Genomic DNA, 17,755 nt, shown 5'->3' with positions numbered 1-17,755 from the left:
CACCCCGCTATAGTTCCAGGGGTACCCAGGGCACAAATAAGCACTCACCCCAAATCCCCCCTAACTGGCCTTCAGGCTGGGCCCCCTTAGCCCATAACAAGGTTACAGATATATAGAAACATTGGGGTAACAGTCACCCTGCTATAGTTCCAGGGGTACCCAGGGCACAAATAAGCACTCACCCCAAATCCCCCCTAACTGGCCTTCAGGCTGGGCCCCCTTAGCCCATAACAAAGTTACAGATATATAGAAACATTGGGGTAACAGTCACCCCGCTATAGTTCCAGGGGTACCCAGGGCACAAATAAGCACTCATCCCAAATCCCCCCTAACTGGCCTTCAGGCTGGGCCCCCTTAGCCCATAACAAGGTTACAGATATATAGAAACATTGGGGTAACAGTCACCCCGCTATAGTTCCAGGGGTACCCAGGGCACAAATAAGCACTCACCCCAAATCCCCCCCTAACTGGCCTTCAGGCTGGGCCCCCTTAGCCCATAACAAGGTTACAGATATATAGAAACATTGGGGTAACAGTCACCCCGCTATAGTTCCAGGGGTACCCAGGGCACAAATAAGCACTCACCCCAAATCCCCCCTAACTGGCCTTCAGGCTGGGCCCCCTTAGCCCATAACAAGGTTACAGATATATAGAAACATTGGGGTAACAGTCCCCAAATCTTTCCCTAAGTGGCCTTGAGGTGCAGTCCCCCGGTCCCTGTATAAAGAGAGATGACAGTTGCAGTGCAGGAAGGTAGGGCTGTACCCCCCTTACTCACTAATTAGACCCCAGACTTCCTGCAACTGCGCAAAAAAACACATTTCACTTGTTGGAGAATGTCATATGAACATAACGAGGCCCTTGCTGGGATTGTTATAACGGCTTTAGTGTCTGTTCCGAATCCTCATCAACTCATCCTTCTGAAATATAAAGAATATTCCACCGTGGCCTCACTGTTTGCTCAGTATCTATCTCTTGGTTAGATGGCTACACCATCTTGGACATACACCTTGTGGTGGCCGCTCTTGATTGGATAGCATTAGCCAAAGCAGGACCCCACATTGGTAAAGCCTGGGCATCACCAAATATTTGAGGCTGCTCAACTAAGTCCATTTTGGCACCAGAGTGCTGAGCCGCCATCTTTCTTCATTCCTTATCTGTTCCTCCATTATAATAGGACCTACTAACAGGGTCGGATTGGGCCGCTGGGACACCAGGAAAAAACCCAGAGGGCCCCGGCGGGCCAGACCCAACCCTTGCTGGCGCTCCCCCGGGCCAAGGTGTTCCTCCCCTGATGCGTTACATTTATGCACGCTCAGGGGAGGATGTCGGGCAGGGGCCCCTGCGGGGTGTTAGGGAGGCTCAGCGGGGGCCCCTGTGGGGAGTTAGGGGGTGCAGTGGGGGCCCCTGTGGGGTGTTAGGGAGGCTCAGCGGGGGCCCCTGTGGGGAGTTAGGGGGTGCAGTGGGGGCCCTTGTGGGGTGTTAGGGAGGCTCAGCGGGGGCCCCTGTGGGAGTTAGGGGGTGCAGTGGGGGCCCCTGTGGGGTGTTAGGAAGGCTCAGAGGGGGCCCCTGTGGGGAGTTAGGGGGTGCAGTGGGGGCCCCTGTGGGGTGTTAGGGAGGCTCAACGGGGGCCCCTGTGGGGAGTTAAGGGGTGCAGTGGGGGCCCTTGTGGGGTGTTAGGGAGGCTCAGCGGGGGCCCCTGTGGGAGTTAGGGGGTGCAGTGGGGGCCCCTGTGGGGTGTTAGGGAGGCTCAGCGGGGGCCCCTGTGGGGAGTTAGGGGGTGCAGTGGGGGCCCCTGTGGGGTGTTAGGGAGGCTCAGAGGGAGCCACAGTGGGGAGTTAGGGGGTGCAGTGGGGGCCCCTGTGGGGAGTTAGGGGGTGCAGTGGGGGGTTAAGGGGTGCAGTGGTGGGGGCCCCTAGGGGGTGCGGGGAAGTGGCCCTGCACCCCCCAGTCCGACCTTGCCTACTAAGAGTAGTAAGCCTTAGGGGCATATTTATTATAGTGTGTAAGCCAACATTACCGGTGATGTTGTTCACAGTCCATAGCAACTAATCAGCAAATTTTAAACAAAAGCAAAGATCTGATTGGTTGCTATGGGCAACATCGCTGTTGTTATTGGCTTACACACTATTATGAATATTCCTAGGGTACTGGGCATGCACCCACCCCAGTTTTATTCAAGAATAGCTGGGTAATGAAGAGGGGGTGCTCCCCTGTCAAATACCCCAGACCCGGGGCAGAAGGTCCATGTTTTTGATGACTGACACCCCGCCTCCCCATCCATTTAACCTGTACTTGTCCTTTACAGATCTGATCCCACTCAATCATTCATTAATGGATATACAGAGCTCCGACTGTAACGGCAGGGAGGGAGACGCCCTACTGCTGATTCATGAATCCGACCCATAATGCATTGCGCCCAGCTCATTCATACAGAACACGTGTACGGTCCGTGTAATATGACATTGCCGTGTCCTTCGGGCCGTCACTTTCCAGATGAGTACAGGGCTGGAATCACTAGCATTTATATCCACGCGGCTGCTGCTGTTACTATAGGCCTTTTTTGCGGTGGGGGGTCAATAATGTGGTTGGCTGGATGGTGGCTGCGGCGTGGGTGATACAGTAAGAACGGGGGCAAATCAGTCATTTTAAGGTGGTAGTTGCATTTAATAAACAGCTGGAGGGGCAAAGTAGTTCTACAAATACCCCCATTTGTAATAAAAGGCACTAAGTCTGCCCTGGAGCAGTAACTCATAGCAACCAATAAGAAGTTTGCTTTTAGACAGGCGCTAAGTAAATGCTACCTGCTGATTGGTTGCTATGGGTTGCTGCTAGTGATGAGCGAATCTGTCCCATTTCGCTTTGCTGTAAAATTTGTGAAACTGTGGAAACGTAGTGCCTTTTATTACATCACCCCCATAAAATCCAAGTTTCTTTGGGTATTTTCTTTGCCCCCCTCAGAGCATTACCTGCCCTGTAATAGCCCTTGGCCACAAGGCGGCCTGCCCGTCGCTGAGCAGTTTAATGGCAGCTACTCGCCCCACGTTCCCCCCCCTTCCGAGCTCCCATGCCCCGCTCTACGCACACATCAAAGCCCTAACTGCCTGCAGCCAGGGAGCCATAGTTGGCCGTTGCCAGGAGACCAAGTTGGCAGTTGGAAACTGGAGATACGGAAAGGTCAATAAGTTCCATTTCTCCGACGCAGAGAAGAAATGTCATTTTCATTAGCAGAATCACAGGCGGGGCAGGAGCCGGGGCTGCTGGTATGTTACATACATTAATACATGGGCAAAGGGGCATCTTTCAGAGGCCGGCTTGGGCCAGAATAGTTGCTAGGCACCCACTCACTGATCAACTGACCCCTGGTGCAACCTACTCATTCTGCTGCCAGTCTGGGTCTGACACATGAACTGTTATGTTGTAGACTGGTCAATTCTAAGTAACTTTGCAATTGGTCTTCATTATTTATTTTTATATATAATTTTTTGCAGCTTTAAAACCAGGGTCACTGACCCCGGCAGCCAAAAAACGATTGCTACCGTTTTATTATTACTTATTTATTACTTATCTTTCTCTTCAGGCCCTCTTCTAATCATATACCTGTCTCTCATTCCTACCACTCCCTGGTTGCTAAGGTCATTTGAACCCTAGCAACCAGATAACCGGAGAGCTGCTGAACAAAAACTGAAATCATTAAAAAAACTACAAATAATAAAAAAAATGAAGACCAATGAGGCAGTTGCTTTCATTAGTCTGGCAGGAGAGACCAGCGCTGCTGATTGGTGCCCACGGGGGGGGGGGGGGGCATCCCAGGCCGTACTGTTTATCTGCCAGGAACCTTACTTTCCCCTTGGAGCAGAGTTCGGCCACGATTTGGATTCATCACGACGAAGCGAAACTCTGAGGCAGGATTAAACAAAATGGCTGCAATGGCAGATATATTAGCTTGCTTCAAGGAAGGGCCGGACGCCTTTTTAGTTGTTACCTAGGTTACCGACAGTAGAAAAGGATCTGTAAAGGAACACTATCACGGAGGGATCCAGTCTGAGACCCCCAAGAGGCAAAAGATTAGATTCAGGGGTGAGTTTATACAATAATGGGCCACTGCCCAGAAGGATTAAAGGTCTGGTCATGTATTCCCAGGGCATTTCTTCCCCCCCCCCCCCCGGGGCCCTGTCCTAGTTGTTGGCTGGTCCCACCACCCAGGGGGCCCAAGGGACTGGTGGAATAATAATATGAGCTCCCTGAGGGGAAGGCTCTATCGGTCCCCATAATTACAGATGGTGGTCCTGTCTCGACCGGCTAAGTAACAGGGGAGTAATCAGAAGATACTAGGCCCCAAAGCAAAATCAGTTTAGGGCCCCCTGCATTCCAGAAGCTGGCCTGCTTAGTTTACAAGAGTCAGAATGGGCCGGTAGGACATCTGGAAAAAACCCAGTGGGCATTGGCCTCTCTTGGGCCCCACCGACCCAGACCAGATCCTTACCTGACTCCCCCGCTGCCCTTCTCTGGTCTCATTGAAGTATAAGGTAGGCACACAGGAGGGAAGGGTATTGGGTGCGTAGGTGTTTAGGGCCCCTGAGCGAGTATGGGGGCCACTGGGGTAGAAAGGCACTGGGTCATTTATACATTTGGGCTCCCAGCAGGGAACTACAGGAGGTAGCGACTCCGTCTGTTCTACATAAACAGGTGGAATATTGGGGTCTCCGCAAGGTTCCTCAGCAAACGTTCCTTCTTAGATTTTAAAAAACCTGACTGAATGAAACATCGAGGGGACACACATGTTATTCAGTCCCTAGACTGCCCTAGTGGACCATGAAACTGTATGGCAGCTGCTGGGTAGGCCTGTCTAAATGCCACCCTTGCCGTACCTTTTGACAGTTTGTCATGCTTTTCCAGGAAGCTGAACCACTCCTGGCAGGATGCTATCTGCTCGCTCTTCTCGCTCGGAATGTCCTCTTTGCAGGCCGACTTCAGCAGGTCCAGGTCCTCGTTGGTGATGTTCTCTGCGAGTTCCTGAAGTAAAGCGTCATACTCCTCCATGTCAGCCTATGAGGAAAGGGGGATGAAATGTTATCGGAACAGGGATGAACAAGTTTAGGCATACATCAAGTTATTTCATTGGTTGCATTCCCTTTGGCCAAAACATCAGTAGAACTCAGGGTAGCAAATCTTCAGCTGAAGGCCTTGCCTGGTGGCCATGGTTCACTCATAATTTGAAAGGCCTTGACAATGGCCATGATGGTTGTTGACCATTGACTATCTAATCACCAGGACCCTTTTATGAACCAGTAAGTACCCCTAATTCGTCTTGGACAGTGGTTGTCTGACTTTTTCACTTCAACTTGGAGGTCTACCTTTTGGTTATGGCCTTCCTTAGTCTATAAGAAGGAAACCATTGGTGTATCAACCATAGTCCCAAGTATATGTAGGGCAGTAAATTAATGTTCATCCCCCAAATCTCACCCCAAGTGACCTTCATATTGGCTTTTTAGCTGTATCCAAATACTGTAGGCTTGCTCCCCAAATGTCCCCCAAACTAGCCTTTAGTAGTCCCTAGAAAGCCACCGCTGCCAATGTTCCAGGCCTCCTCCGGGACAGTTTGGGAACCATTGCCCTAGGGCAACAGTGATCTTCTGCTGCCTACAGGGAAAGTCTACACCAGTGAAGACTCTTGGGATAAACTTAATAAGCTTAATTTCTAATGCTCTGATTGGTTATCTGCCACAAGTTACAAATCTGATGATAACAGTATGTACCTGCAGGGGGCAGAACTACCATCTGTTATACGGCTTTTGTGCCGAGCTGACCGTTCTGTATATTAAATCGGAAAAGTCTGTAGCATTGATTTTAGCATTACGCCCACTTTTACTCGACATTTCCACTGAATGCCGGTGCCAACGCTCATTGATTCTGGTTACATTAAGGTGCCTTAGGGTTCAGCCATGACTGGTATTAAGTGCGGGTGCTATAAAGTTACAAAAGCCAAGTTCCATCAGCTTCAGCCCCTGTAATGACTGGCCCAAAAGTTTTTCCATTTTTAAAATACTTTTATACAGATAGCTAGAATCTCAGCCATAAAGCAGGGCAGGACTGCTGCTTACAATGGGGGGGGGATCAGATAGGATCTGTGTCACTGTGACAGAATGCTCTGTTATACAGATAGCTAGAATCTCAGCCATAAAGCAGGGCAGGACTGCTGCTTACAATGGGGGGATCAGATAGGATCTGTGCCACTGTGACAGAATGCTCTGTTATACAGATAGCTAGAATCTCAGCCATAAAGCAGGGCAGGACTGCTGCTTACAATGGGGGGGATCAGATAGGATCTGTGTCACTGTGACAGAATGCTCTGTTATACAGATAGCTAGAATCTCAGCCATAAAGCAGGGCAGGACTGCTGCTTACAATGGGGGGATCAGATAGGATCTGTGCCACTGTGACAGAATGCTCTGTTATACAGATAGCTAGAATCTCAGCCATAAAGCAGGGCAGGACTGCTGCTTATAATGGGGGGGATCAGATAGGATCTGTGCCACTGTGACAGAATGCTCTGTTATACAGATAGCTAGAATCTCAGCCATAAAGCAGGGCAGGACTGCTGCTTACAATGGGGGGATCAGATAGGATCTGTGCCACTGTGACAGAATGCTCTGTTATACAGATAGCTAGAATCTCAGCCATAAAGCAGGGCAGGACTGCTGCTTACAATGGGGGGATCAGATAGGATCTGTGCCACTGTGACAGAATGCTCTGTTATACAGATAGCTAGAATCTCAGCCATAAAGCAAAGTCACGGTGAGAGAATGCTCTATTTTAGGATAAAGTATCTCTATGACAGCAGCATTATGCAGACAGTATCCAGGCTGGGGCCTATCATTAGTTATATAGATACTGAGCCAATGGCCGCACACCGGAGCTGTAGGAATGCAGGATGATTCATTCCCCCCCCCCCGGGCCCCCGAGCAGCTCTCTGTATTATTATTATGTGAGCCCCCTACAGCTTCCCCTGTATAACTGCCGTATCTGGCAGGAACGCACCATTAACAGGGCTCATTTATAAAGGCCCTTCCGCTCCCAATGCACCTCCCGCCGCCATCGCATTCAAACGACTCCCTCGGCCGTCACTAACGAGAAATCTGAGGCTTTGGGCCGGAAAGTCGCTTTCAAAGAGACCTGTTGTAACAGAGATTCAATGGCCGCCAGAGACGGGTGCGATTACAGAAAGGGAGCGATCGGGTTGCTCCATTCAGTGGCGCCGTATCATTTATCAAACCCTGCTGGAACCAGGGCACCTACACCAATGGGCTCCCACTGCTCAACTAGGTTACTGTACCAATAGCCTGTACAGAGAGATACCATAAACCTATGGCCCATAGGGATTCCCTGTACTAAGCACAATTCAGCAGGAACAGCCCCCTAAGTTTGCTCATAGCCTGTACAGAGAGATACCATAAACCTATGGCCCATAGGGATTCCCTGTACTAAGCACAATTCAGCAGGAACAGCCCCCTAAGTTTGCTCATAGCCTGTACAGAGAGATACCATAAACCTATGGCCCATAGGGATTCCCTGTACTAAGCACAATTCAGCAGGAACAGCCCCCTAAGTTTGCTCATAGCCTGTACAGAGAGATACCATAAACCTATGGCCCATAGGGATTCCCTGTACTAAGCACAATTCAGCAGGAACAGCCCCCTAAGTTTGCTCATAGCCTGTACAGAGAGATACCATAAAACTATGGCACATAGGGATTCCCCTGTACTAAGCACAATTCAGCAGGAACAGCCCCCTAAGTTTGCTCATAGCCTGTACAGAGAGATACCATAAACCTATGGCCCATAGGGATTCCCTGTACTAAGCACAATTCAGCAGGAACAGCCCCCTAAGTTTGCTCATAGTCTGTACAGAGAGATACCATAAAACTATGGCACATAGGGATTCCCCTGTACTAAGCACAATTCAGCAGGAACAGCCCCCTAAGTTTGCAAATAGCCTGTACAGAGAGATACCATAAAACTATGGCACATAGGGATTCCCCTGTACTAAGCACAATTCAGCAGGAACAGCCCCCTAAGTTTGTTCATAGCCTGTACAGAGAGATACCATAAAACTATGGCACATAGGGATTCCCCTGTACTAAGCACAATTCAGCAGGAACAGCCCCCTAAGTTTGTTCATAGCCTGTACAGAGAGATACCATTGAGCCCCCCAGTTAGTGATCATGATATATAAATGTTATAGTCTAAATGACTCCGGAGAGAAGAATATATTCAGACAGTCCCTTTATGCTCAGCACAGAATGGTGCGTATAAGCTCTCGGCCCGAGCTCGTTAGCAGCTGCTGACATTCTAATTAACACTTTTCGCTGCACCTTCCACCTCTATAACGGTACGAGAGAGCGGAATTGAAGAGGGAATGTCAGATATTAATTGGCTGGAGAGAAGTGAAAGTGAGTGTAAGTGCGGGGCGGCCAATTAGGCATTATTATGGGATAGGGGCGCACCATAGGGGGCAGATACTAAACTACTGGGAGTGTGTGTGCCGGGGACTCCTCCTGTCCCAGCGCCATACAGCCTTCATTATACCCACTCTGCCATCATTGGCTAGGGAAACTCTGATTGGCTACAGGCTTGGCCTGAAAATATTCTAATATAGTCTAGCCATGAGAGTACTCTATGGTCATGATTGGATACAAGTGGGTCTAGCCACGTCAGCATTCTAATATTGTGATTGGCTACCGGTTAGTCTAGCTGTGTGAGCATTCTAATATTGTGATTGGCTACCGGTTAGTCTAGCTGTGTGAGCATTCTAATATTGTGATTGGCTACCAGTTAGTCTAGCTGTGTGAGCATTCTAATATTGTGATTGGCTACCAGTTAGTCTAGCTGTGTGAGCATTCTAATATTGTGATTGGCTACCGGTTGGTCTAGCTGTGTGAGCATTCTAATATTGTGATTGGCTACCGGTTGGTCTAGCCGTGTGAGCATTCTAATATTGTGATTGGCTACCGGTTAGTCTAGCTGTGTGAGCATTCTAATATTGTGATTGGCTACCGGTTAGTCTAGCTGTGTGAGCATTCTAATATTGTGATTGGCTACCGGTTAGTCTAGCTGTGTGAGCATTCTAATATTGTGATTGGCTACCAGTTAGTCTAGCTGTGTGAGCATTCTAATATTGTGATTGGCTACCAGTTAGTCTAGCTGTGTGAGCATTCTAATATTGTGATTGGCTACCGGTTGGTCTAGCTGTGTGAGCATTCTAATATTGTGATTGGCTACCGGTTGGTCTAGCCGTGTGAGCATTCTAATATTGTGATTGGCTACCGGTTAGTCTAGCTGTGTGAGCATTCTAATATTGTGATTGGCTACCGGTTAGTCTAGCTGTGTGAGCATTCTAATATTGTGATTGGTTACCGGTTAGTCTAGCTGTGTGAGCATTGTAATATTGTGATTGGCTACCGGTTAGTCTAGCTGTGTGAGCATTCTAATATTGTGATTGGCTACCGGTTAATCTAGCTGTGTGAGCATTCTAATATTGTGATTGGTTACCGGTTAGTCTAGCTGTGTGAGCATTCTAATATTGTGATTGGCTACCGGTTAGTCTAGCTGTGTGAGCATTCTAATATTGTGATTGGCTACCAGTTAGTCTAGCTGTGTGAGCATTCTAATATTGTGATTGGCTACCGGTTGGTCTAGCTGTGTGAGCATTCTAATATTGTGATTGGTTACCAGTTAGTCTAGCTGTGTGAGCATTCTAATATTGTGATTGGCTACCAGTTAGTCTAGCTGTGTGAGCATTCTAATATTGTGATTGGCTACCGGTTGGTCTAGCTGTGTGAGCATTCTAATATTGTGATTGGCTACCGGTTGGTCTAGCTGTGTGAGCATTCTAATATTGTGATTGGTTACCAGTTAGTTTAGCTGTGTGAGCATTCTAATATTGTGATTGGCTACCAGTTAGTTTAGCTGTGTGAGCATTCTAATATTGTGATTGGCTACCGGTTAGTCTAGCTGTGTGAGCATTCTAATATTGTGATTGGCTACCGGTTAGTCTAGCTGTGTGAGCATTCTAATATTGTGATTGGTTACCGGTTAGTCTAGCTGTGTGAGCATTCTAATATTGTGATTGGCTACCAGTTAGTCTAGCTGTGTGAGCATTCTAATATTGTGATTGGCTACCAGTTAGTCTAGCTGTGTGAGCATTCTAATATTGTGATTGGCTACCGGTTAGTCTAGCTGTGTGAGCATTCTAATATTGTGATTGGCTACCAGTTAGTCTAGCTGTGTGAGCATTCTAATATTGTGATTGGCTACCAGTTAGTCTAGCTGTGTGAGCATTCTAATATTGTGATTGGCTACCAGTTAGTCTAGCTGTGTGAGCATTCTAATATTGTGATTGGCTACCGGTTGGTCTAGCTGTGTGAGCATTCTAATATTGTGATTGGTTACCAGTTAGTCTAGCTGTGTGAGCATTCTAATATTGTGATTGGCTACCGGTTGGTCTAGCTGTGTGAGCATTGTAATATTGTGATTGGTTACCGGTTAGTCTAGCTGTGTGAGCATTCTAATATTGTGATTGGCTACCGGTTAGTCTAGCTGTGTGAGCATTCTAATATTGTGATTGGTTACCGGTTAGTCTAGCTGTGTGAGCATTCTAATATTGTGATTGGCTACCAGTTAGTTTAGCTGTGTGAGCATTCTAATATTGTGATTGGCTACCGGTTAGTCTAGCTGTGTGAGCATTCTAATATTGTGATTGGCTACCGGTTAGTCTAGCTGTGTGAGCATTCTAATATTGTGATTGGCTACCGGTTAGTCTAGCTGTGTGAGCATTCTAATATTGTGATTGGCTACCGGTTAGTCTAGCTGTGTGAGCATTCTAATATTGTGATTGGCTACCGGTTGGTCTAGCTGTGTGAGCATTCTAATATTGTGATTGGCTACCGGTTGGTCTAGCTGTGTGAGCATTCTAATATTGTGATTGGCTACCGGTTGGTCTAGCTGTGTGAGCATTCTAATATTGTGATTGGCTACCGGTTGGTCTAGCTGTGTGAGCATTGTAATATTGTGATTGGCTACCGGTTAGTCTAGCTGTGTGAGCATTCTAATATTGTGATTGGCTACCGGTTAGTCTAGCTGTGTGAGCATTCTAATATTGTGATTGGCTACCGGTTAGTCTAGCTGTGTGAGCATTGTAATATTGTGATTGGCTACCGGTTAGTCTAGCTGTGTGAGCATTCTAATATTGTGATTGGCTACCGGTTAGTCTAGCTGTGTGAGCATTGTAATATTGTGATTGGCTACCGGTTAGTCTAGCTGTGTGAGCATTCTAATATTGTGATTGGCTACCGGTTAGTCTAGCTGTGTGAGCATTCTAATATTGTGATTGGCTACCGGTTGGTCTAGCTGTGTGAGCATTGTAATATTGTGATTGGCTACCGGTTAGTCTAGCTGTGTGAGCATTCTAATAATGTGATTGGCTACTGGTTGGTCTAGCTGTGTCAACATTCTCATATTGTGATTGGCTAGCAGTTTGTCTAGTTATGTGAGCAATCTAATATTGTGATTGGCTACCAGTTGGTATAGTCATATAATTCTTTCTAATGATATGACTGGTTACAGGTATAGTCATGTGAACACTCTAATGCCATAATTGGCCACAGGTTGGTCTCACAGCCTACTACATCTGCAATGGCACTGCCCCCTACTGGTACCAGAGCAGAAGACCTTTCCTGCATGGAAAGAAAAGCACTGGGCCATCCCGTTTCAAATACTAGCAGTGTACAACTGCAAATATCATGAAAACTAAAGGAAAAAAGTAATATAACCCAATGCACCCTACAGTGCCAGAACCTACTGACCACCAATAGATAGATCCCACAGTGCATCATTAGCCTAACGAGATTACAATAAACCAAGTAACTGCCAGTTTAATCCTGAGCAGAATCTAATAATTAGAATGAAGCTGAAGGGAAAGACAAGTGTAAGAGAGGTGGGGAGACTTGTCAGCCGGAATCTTTCTATTTGTCATAAGTATTAGCTGTTTTATCTGCTACAAAAGCCTCCCGCCCTGCAGCCCACTAAGCCGTTTGTCATATTGGCATAAAGGCGTTTTAGCCCGCGCCGTCGGAACCCTCCTTGGCACTACCCTTAATCCTGGCTTTATTGAGCAGCCGCTGACACTCGGCGCTCTTTATGTCTGCAAGCCGCTCGCCAATTATTTTTAATTAATTTGATTCCCCCTGTGACTGCGTCAGTAAAGGAGAGAGTGGATGTGCAGTAAAGAAAAAAAAGATAAAAGTAATTTACAGTAAAATGTCCCTGGAGAGTGAAAAAAATATAACCCCCGGGGCATTGTGGGTAAGCTGGGGCATTTGGATAGAAATTCTCAGGACAATAATGTGGTGGGGTTTTAGATGGTTACTTCTTTCTGCTTGTCTACATCAGCTTCCTTCCTGTCATGTGACTATCTACTTCCTGTAGACGGCGCCTTGTGCCAGAGCACTCAGGGCTTATAACAGAGAATGGGGGAACTGAGACTCACAGCAAAACTGTAATAACACATACAACGGGACCCCAAAACCCCCAGAAATGTGTTCAAACTTGAAATAACCTGCTAAATTTAGTTAAATGGGAGTGGTATTTATGGGGGTGTGGCCACAAAAATGGGCGTGGTCAAATAAATTGCTGCGCGCAGCATTTACTTTTCAAAATGTATGTCCCCCTTTAAAGCCAATTGAACCACACTTTATGGCTGACAATGAAAATGTCATTTTGAGGTTAACGTCCCCTTTGGACAACTTGGTTGCTCCTGTTACATCAAAATAGTTGCTGTCTGCACAGGGAATTTTTTAATCTGTAACTTCAGCTAAACTACAATTCTCTAAGAGCTTAGCCAGACAGAAGAAAGGACCTGAGCCCAAGGGAGTTGGCATTAGCCAGTTTATGTTTCCCCCATGCTGCCCTGTGGCTGGGTACCTATGTGATTGGCCGGAAAAGGGGAAGAAAAATGAACAAATGAAGAGGTAGGAAAGGAAGGAACGGGGATGAAGGAGTGAGACATGAGTAGATACAACAGACGGGATGATACAGAGAAAGAAGGGAAGAGAGAAGGGTAACAAAGCACTGGGAGTGGCTAGTGAGTGGCTAGTGAGTGACTAGTGAGTGACTAGTGAGTGGCTAGTGAGTGACTAGTGAGTGGCTAGTGAGTGGCTAGTGAGGAGCTACTGAGTAGCTAGTGAGTGACTAGTGAGGGGCTAGTGAGTAGCTAGTGAGTGACTAGTGAGTGACTAGTGAGTGACTAGTGAGTGACTAGTGAGTAGCTAGTGAGTGACTAGTGAGTGACTAGTGAGGAGCTAGTGAGTAGCTAGTGAGTGACTAGTGCGTGACTAGTGAGGGGCTAGTGAGTAGCTAGTGAGTGACTAGTGAGTGACTAGTGAGTGGCTAGTGAGGAGCTAGTGAGTAGCTAGTGAGTGACTAGTGCGTGACTAGTGAGGGGCTAGTGAGTAGCTAGTGAGTGACTAGTGAGTGACTAGTGAGGGGCTAGTGAGTAGCTAGTGAGTGACTAGTGCGTGACTAGTGAGGGGCTAGTGAGTAGCTAGTGAGTGACTAGTGAGGGGCTAGTGAGTAGCTAGTGAGTGACTAGTGAGGGGCTAGTGAGTGACTAGTGAGTGGCTAGTGAGTGGCTAGTGAGGAGCTAGTGAGTAGCTAGTGAGTGACTAGTGAGGGGCTAGTGAGTAGCTAGTGAGTGGCTAGTGAGTGACTAGTGAGTGACTAGTGAGGGGCTAGTGAGTAGCTAGTGAGTGACTAGTGAGTGACTAGTGAGGGGCTAGTGAGTAGCTAGTGAGTGACTAGTGAGGGGCTAGTGAGTGACTAGTGAGTGACTAGTGAGTGACTAGTGAGGGGCTAGTGAGTAGCTAGTGAGTGACTAGTGAGTGACTAGTGAGGGGCTAGTGAGTAGCTAGTGAGTGACTAGTGAGGGGCTAGTGAGCCCTGGGTGGGCACCAGTTTGAAAAAACAAACTGAAATGGAGTCAGGGCTGTTTCACGTGTAAATCAGTGCAGGGGAGGGTGGAACGTTCCATGCGCGTGTAAGGGAAGTGCCCAGCTTATGTAATCCTATCGGTTTCTCTTTTCTAGAAGTGGAAAGGGGAAGCGGTTTGCCTTTAAAGGCGCAGGGCATCATTTAGGCAGATCAAAGTGTGCTGGTTTACAGATGGGCATGGCTGCACGGATGAGTTAGAGCAGGGGTGGGCAAACTTTTTGGCTCAGGGGGCACATTGACTTACAGACGGGCCGGCCAGCGTTACGCCCAGGGCTGTCATCAGGTCTCTCAGCTACCCCCCAGCATCCTGCAGCTCCCCACCCCAGCATCATGCAGCTCTCCCCCCAGCATCATGCAGCTCTCCCCCCAGCATCCTGCAGCTCCCCACCCCAGCATCCTGCAGCTCCCCACCCCAGCATCATGCAGCTCTCCCCCCAGCATCATGCAGCTCTCCCCCCAGCATCCTGCAGCTCCCCACCCCAGCATCCTGCAGCTCCCCACCCCAGCATCATGCAGCTCTCCCCCCAGCATCCCACCCAGTATCCTCCACTCCACTCCCCAGGGTAGCCACCTTTTCTGGAAATAAATACCGGCCTTCCTATATGTTTGCCTTTTCTCCCTATTCACCGGCCAGGTGGCAACCGTAACTTTCTGGGAAGGAGATGCCACTACTTGGCATAGGGGGTAGAGGCGGTGCTGCAATGTATATGTAACGTGGAACATGCAGCCATCTTTGGAATCACTAGTATACAGATCCTGACAGTGAATAAAGGGAAGCTGACAGGGATCAGGGACGGCAGGCTGTGCAAACCCATTCGCCTTCTATAAGGCTACTGACATTTATTCTTTGTGACACAGACTGGAGAGGCCGGCTGGAACACAAAATAAAGCAATGGCTTAGAGACTAGCCGGCCCTGCAAGCTGTATGCCCAGGTATTCTCATACAGAGCTGCCACCCCATCCCCCCCGGGCTCCCCTCACCCCGCCGCATTCTCACAGTTGCATTCATTTTGGCAAATTGGATGCAATTGTATCAGTCACTGTCCATTTTCTTTAAGTACATCACCCCCTTGCAAGTGCAATGATGCCGGAATTCTGGGAATCAGTGCTGCACTGCGGGTAATAACGCAACTTTTACAGTCAGGCCCGGGTGCAATCGCACTCCCCGCACTCCCTCAACAATACACACTTTGCTTGCTGCATTTGTGGGTGTAAATGAGCCCTATAGAATTGCTAAGAGCACTTTAACTCACAATACAAGCTTGCTAACATTAATCATGTAGGTTAACTTCCCCTTTAAGAGACTGATGACTATTGTGTTTAATGTTTTTGCCATCAGAGCTTCCCATACACTGCGGCGTTCCCCCAGCAGCACATAAAGCCCTGCCTTTGTGCTCCATTTCTCACTCTCAGGGGTAAGTGACCTGTCTCACAAGAGCATCCGGCAACAGCTCCAAGCAGGGGAAGCAACCCCCCCGCCATGTTTTTCATTCCCTGGCAGGATATCCATTTGCTGTTTTGTTTCTTTAAGAGGAAGTTTTCCAGTTGAACTCCCTTTTCCTGAAACACTGAATCACCCTTTTGGCTTTGGTGGGTGCCCCGGCCTGGTGTCAGCCTTGGGACTCACTCAGCATTCAGAGGGGGATCTCTTTGCTTTCAGCCGTCTCACAAGCAGTCTGTCCCTCTGGCTTTATGCAACTTTCTTTCAGCTTTTTATCCTCTTCCTCAGCACTCAGACTGCAATGTTTAACCCTGTCAGTGGGCTACTTAATCCTGTTATGGGCTCACAATCCTACATTGATTTAAAGAGGGAACTCTGGCCCACACAGTACAGGAACCCCCAATATACAGTACCTATCACTGTAATGAAAAAGTAGGAATAAATACCATTTTATATGCTGAAATCCAGCTGCAAAACAGTTCTCTTTCTACATCATTCAAAATCCTGGCAGGGGAGGAGGGACTAAAGCACCGATGTTACAAATTCTAACAATTTCTCCACAGCTTACAGACAACATGTAGGAACTACAAACCCCACAATGCACTGCAATGTCATCTTCCTTTCCTTATTGACATCAACATTTTCAGAAAAACCTCTGCTTGTACAGGGTCCTGTGAGACGCCCAATCCCCAGCAGCAGTTCCAGCCCCCCTTAACCCTTTGTACCCAGTTCTGTCTCCCTTGAGATGGCCAAATCATGTGTTGGGTTTCAGATGACAGTGACTACTGAGCTATCAGACCCAATAGGACCTGCCATTTATAGAAGAAGGCTGCTATAGGTTTATATCCCCCTGTAATAGGCCAAGAGGATTCTAAGGGCAAGATCACTTTCAGGTTAACTTTTAGTATATTATAGATTAACCTTTTCTTAGCAACTTTTCAAATAGTCTGTATTTTTAATTTTTATTTATTTCTTTTTTATAGTTTTTTAATTATTTGTTGTCCTCCTCACTGACCCCGGCAGAAAAAACTAGTGATCCGTGAGTCTACACTTATTGTTAACTTTCTGTTACTTATTTTTCTATTTAGGCCCTCCTCAATTCATATTTCAGTCTTTCTTTTGAACCTCTGCCTGGTTGCTAGGTAAAATTGGACCCTGGCCACCAGACAGCAGCAGAAATTCCAAACTGGAGAGCTGATGAACAAAAAGCTTAATAACTGAAAAACTGCAAATAATAAAAAATGAAGACCAGCTGCAAAGTGTCTCAGAATAGCCCTCTCTGCGTCATACTAAAAGTTAATTCAAAGGTAACCAGCCCTTTTAAGATGCTGACAGACTCGGTGGAAACAAGAAAAACCCTGCACATCCTAAGGGTGAAGACACACAGAGCTACTAGTAGCAGCTACTTAAACAGACAATGCTGATCATTTACTGATAACTGTCTCTGTGTGTGTTTTAGCAGAGGCAATTCTCAGTATTGTCTATGGCAGGGGATTTTCTGGAGTTCAGTAGCAGTGAAAAAGTAGCTGCTACTAAGTAGCTCTGTGTGTCTTAAACCAAAACAAAACATCATGCACCCTCTGGAGTAGTATCCCATAAACCAACAGGATACTTTCCTTTTTCCTTTTCTGCATTTCCCTAGGTTCAATCACCAAAGACCTGTAACTGTTCCCATCCCAGACCTTTTTCCCTGCAGATTCCGTTCCTGCTCTATTGGGGCTAATGAGCTTCCCATAGCAGCAGCGGCTGATAGCTCCATGCAGGGTCCCTGCTTGTCTGATTCCCAGGGCTTCCCTCACAGGAAATGAGTTGACACTCGGTTTCCTCCTGAGACCTCCCTTTCTCCTTATAAACCTCTATGCGGGGTCACAGTAAGAGCTTTGGGGGCTAGTGGCCATGCAGGAAGCCTGGGAAACCCATCTCAGGGGTGTGGGAACCAATGTGCCTCAGGAACTGCTCCATAGCCCCCCCAGCAGGGCTGGATAAGGAGCACATAGCGAGCTGTCAGTAGAACAAGGAGCAGCCCTGCTTACAGTATATCTGTGAGGGAAGGAGGCATGGCAGGTGTAAGTGACATTGTCCAGATACCTTCTGCACCCTGGCCTTAATTCAAATCTACTTCCTTTCTCAACTAACAAGTTAACCATAAAAGCGCCCCCTTCCTCATCTGGTTTCAATCAAAAGACTCCCGGAGGGAGGAATCTGGGAAATTCAAGTGCAGGAGACGTCTGCTTGATTCACAGATCCAATATATATATATATATTAATA

General features: G+C 47.6%; 1 protein-coding gene across 3 annotated transcripts in view; it reads right to left on the bottom strand.

The window, feature by feature from the left end:
• The window catches only part of pea15 (proliferation and apoptosis adaptor protein 15), a 51,323-nt gene that overhangs the window by 8,047 nt on the left and 25,521 nt on the right, over window positions 1-17,755 (bottom strand). For all 3 annotated transcript variants that reach the window (XM_012969823.2, NM_001126828.1, XM_031890209.1), the window contains 1 exon segment: window positions 4,872-5,049. In XM_012969823.2, the coding sequence (XP_012825277.1) occupies window positions 4,872-5,043 (172 nt within the window). In that variant the 5' untranslated portion in view covers window positions 5,044-5,049.

This window comes from Xenopus tropicalis, chromosome 8 (genome assembly GCF_000004195.4).
Source record: "Xenopus tropicalis strain Nigerian chromosome 8, UCB_Xtro_10.0, whole genome shotgun sequence".
NCBI classification, from domain to species: Eukaryota; Metazoa; Chordata; class Amphibia; order Anura; family Pipidae; genus Xenopus; species Xenopus tropicalis.
This window is presented reverse-complemented; position numbering and strand designations above follow the sequence as displayed.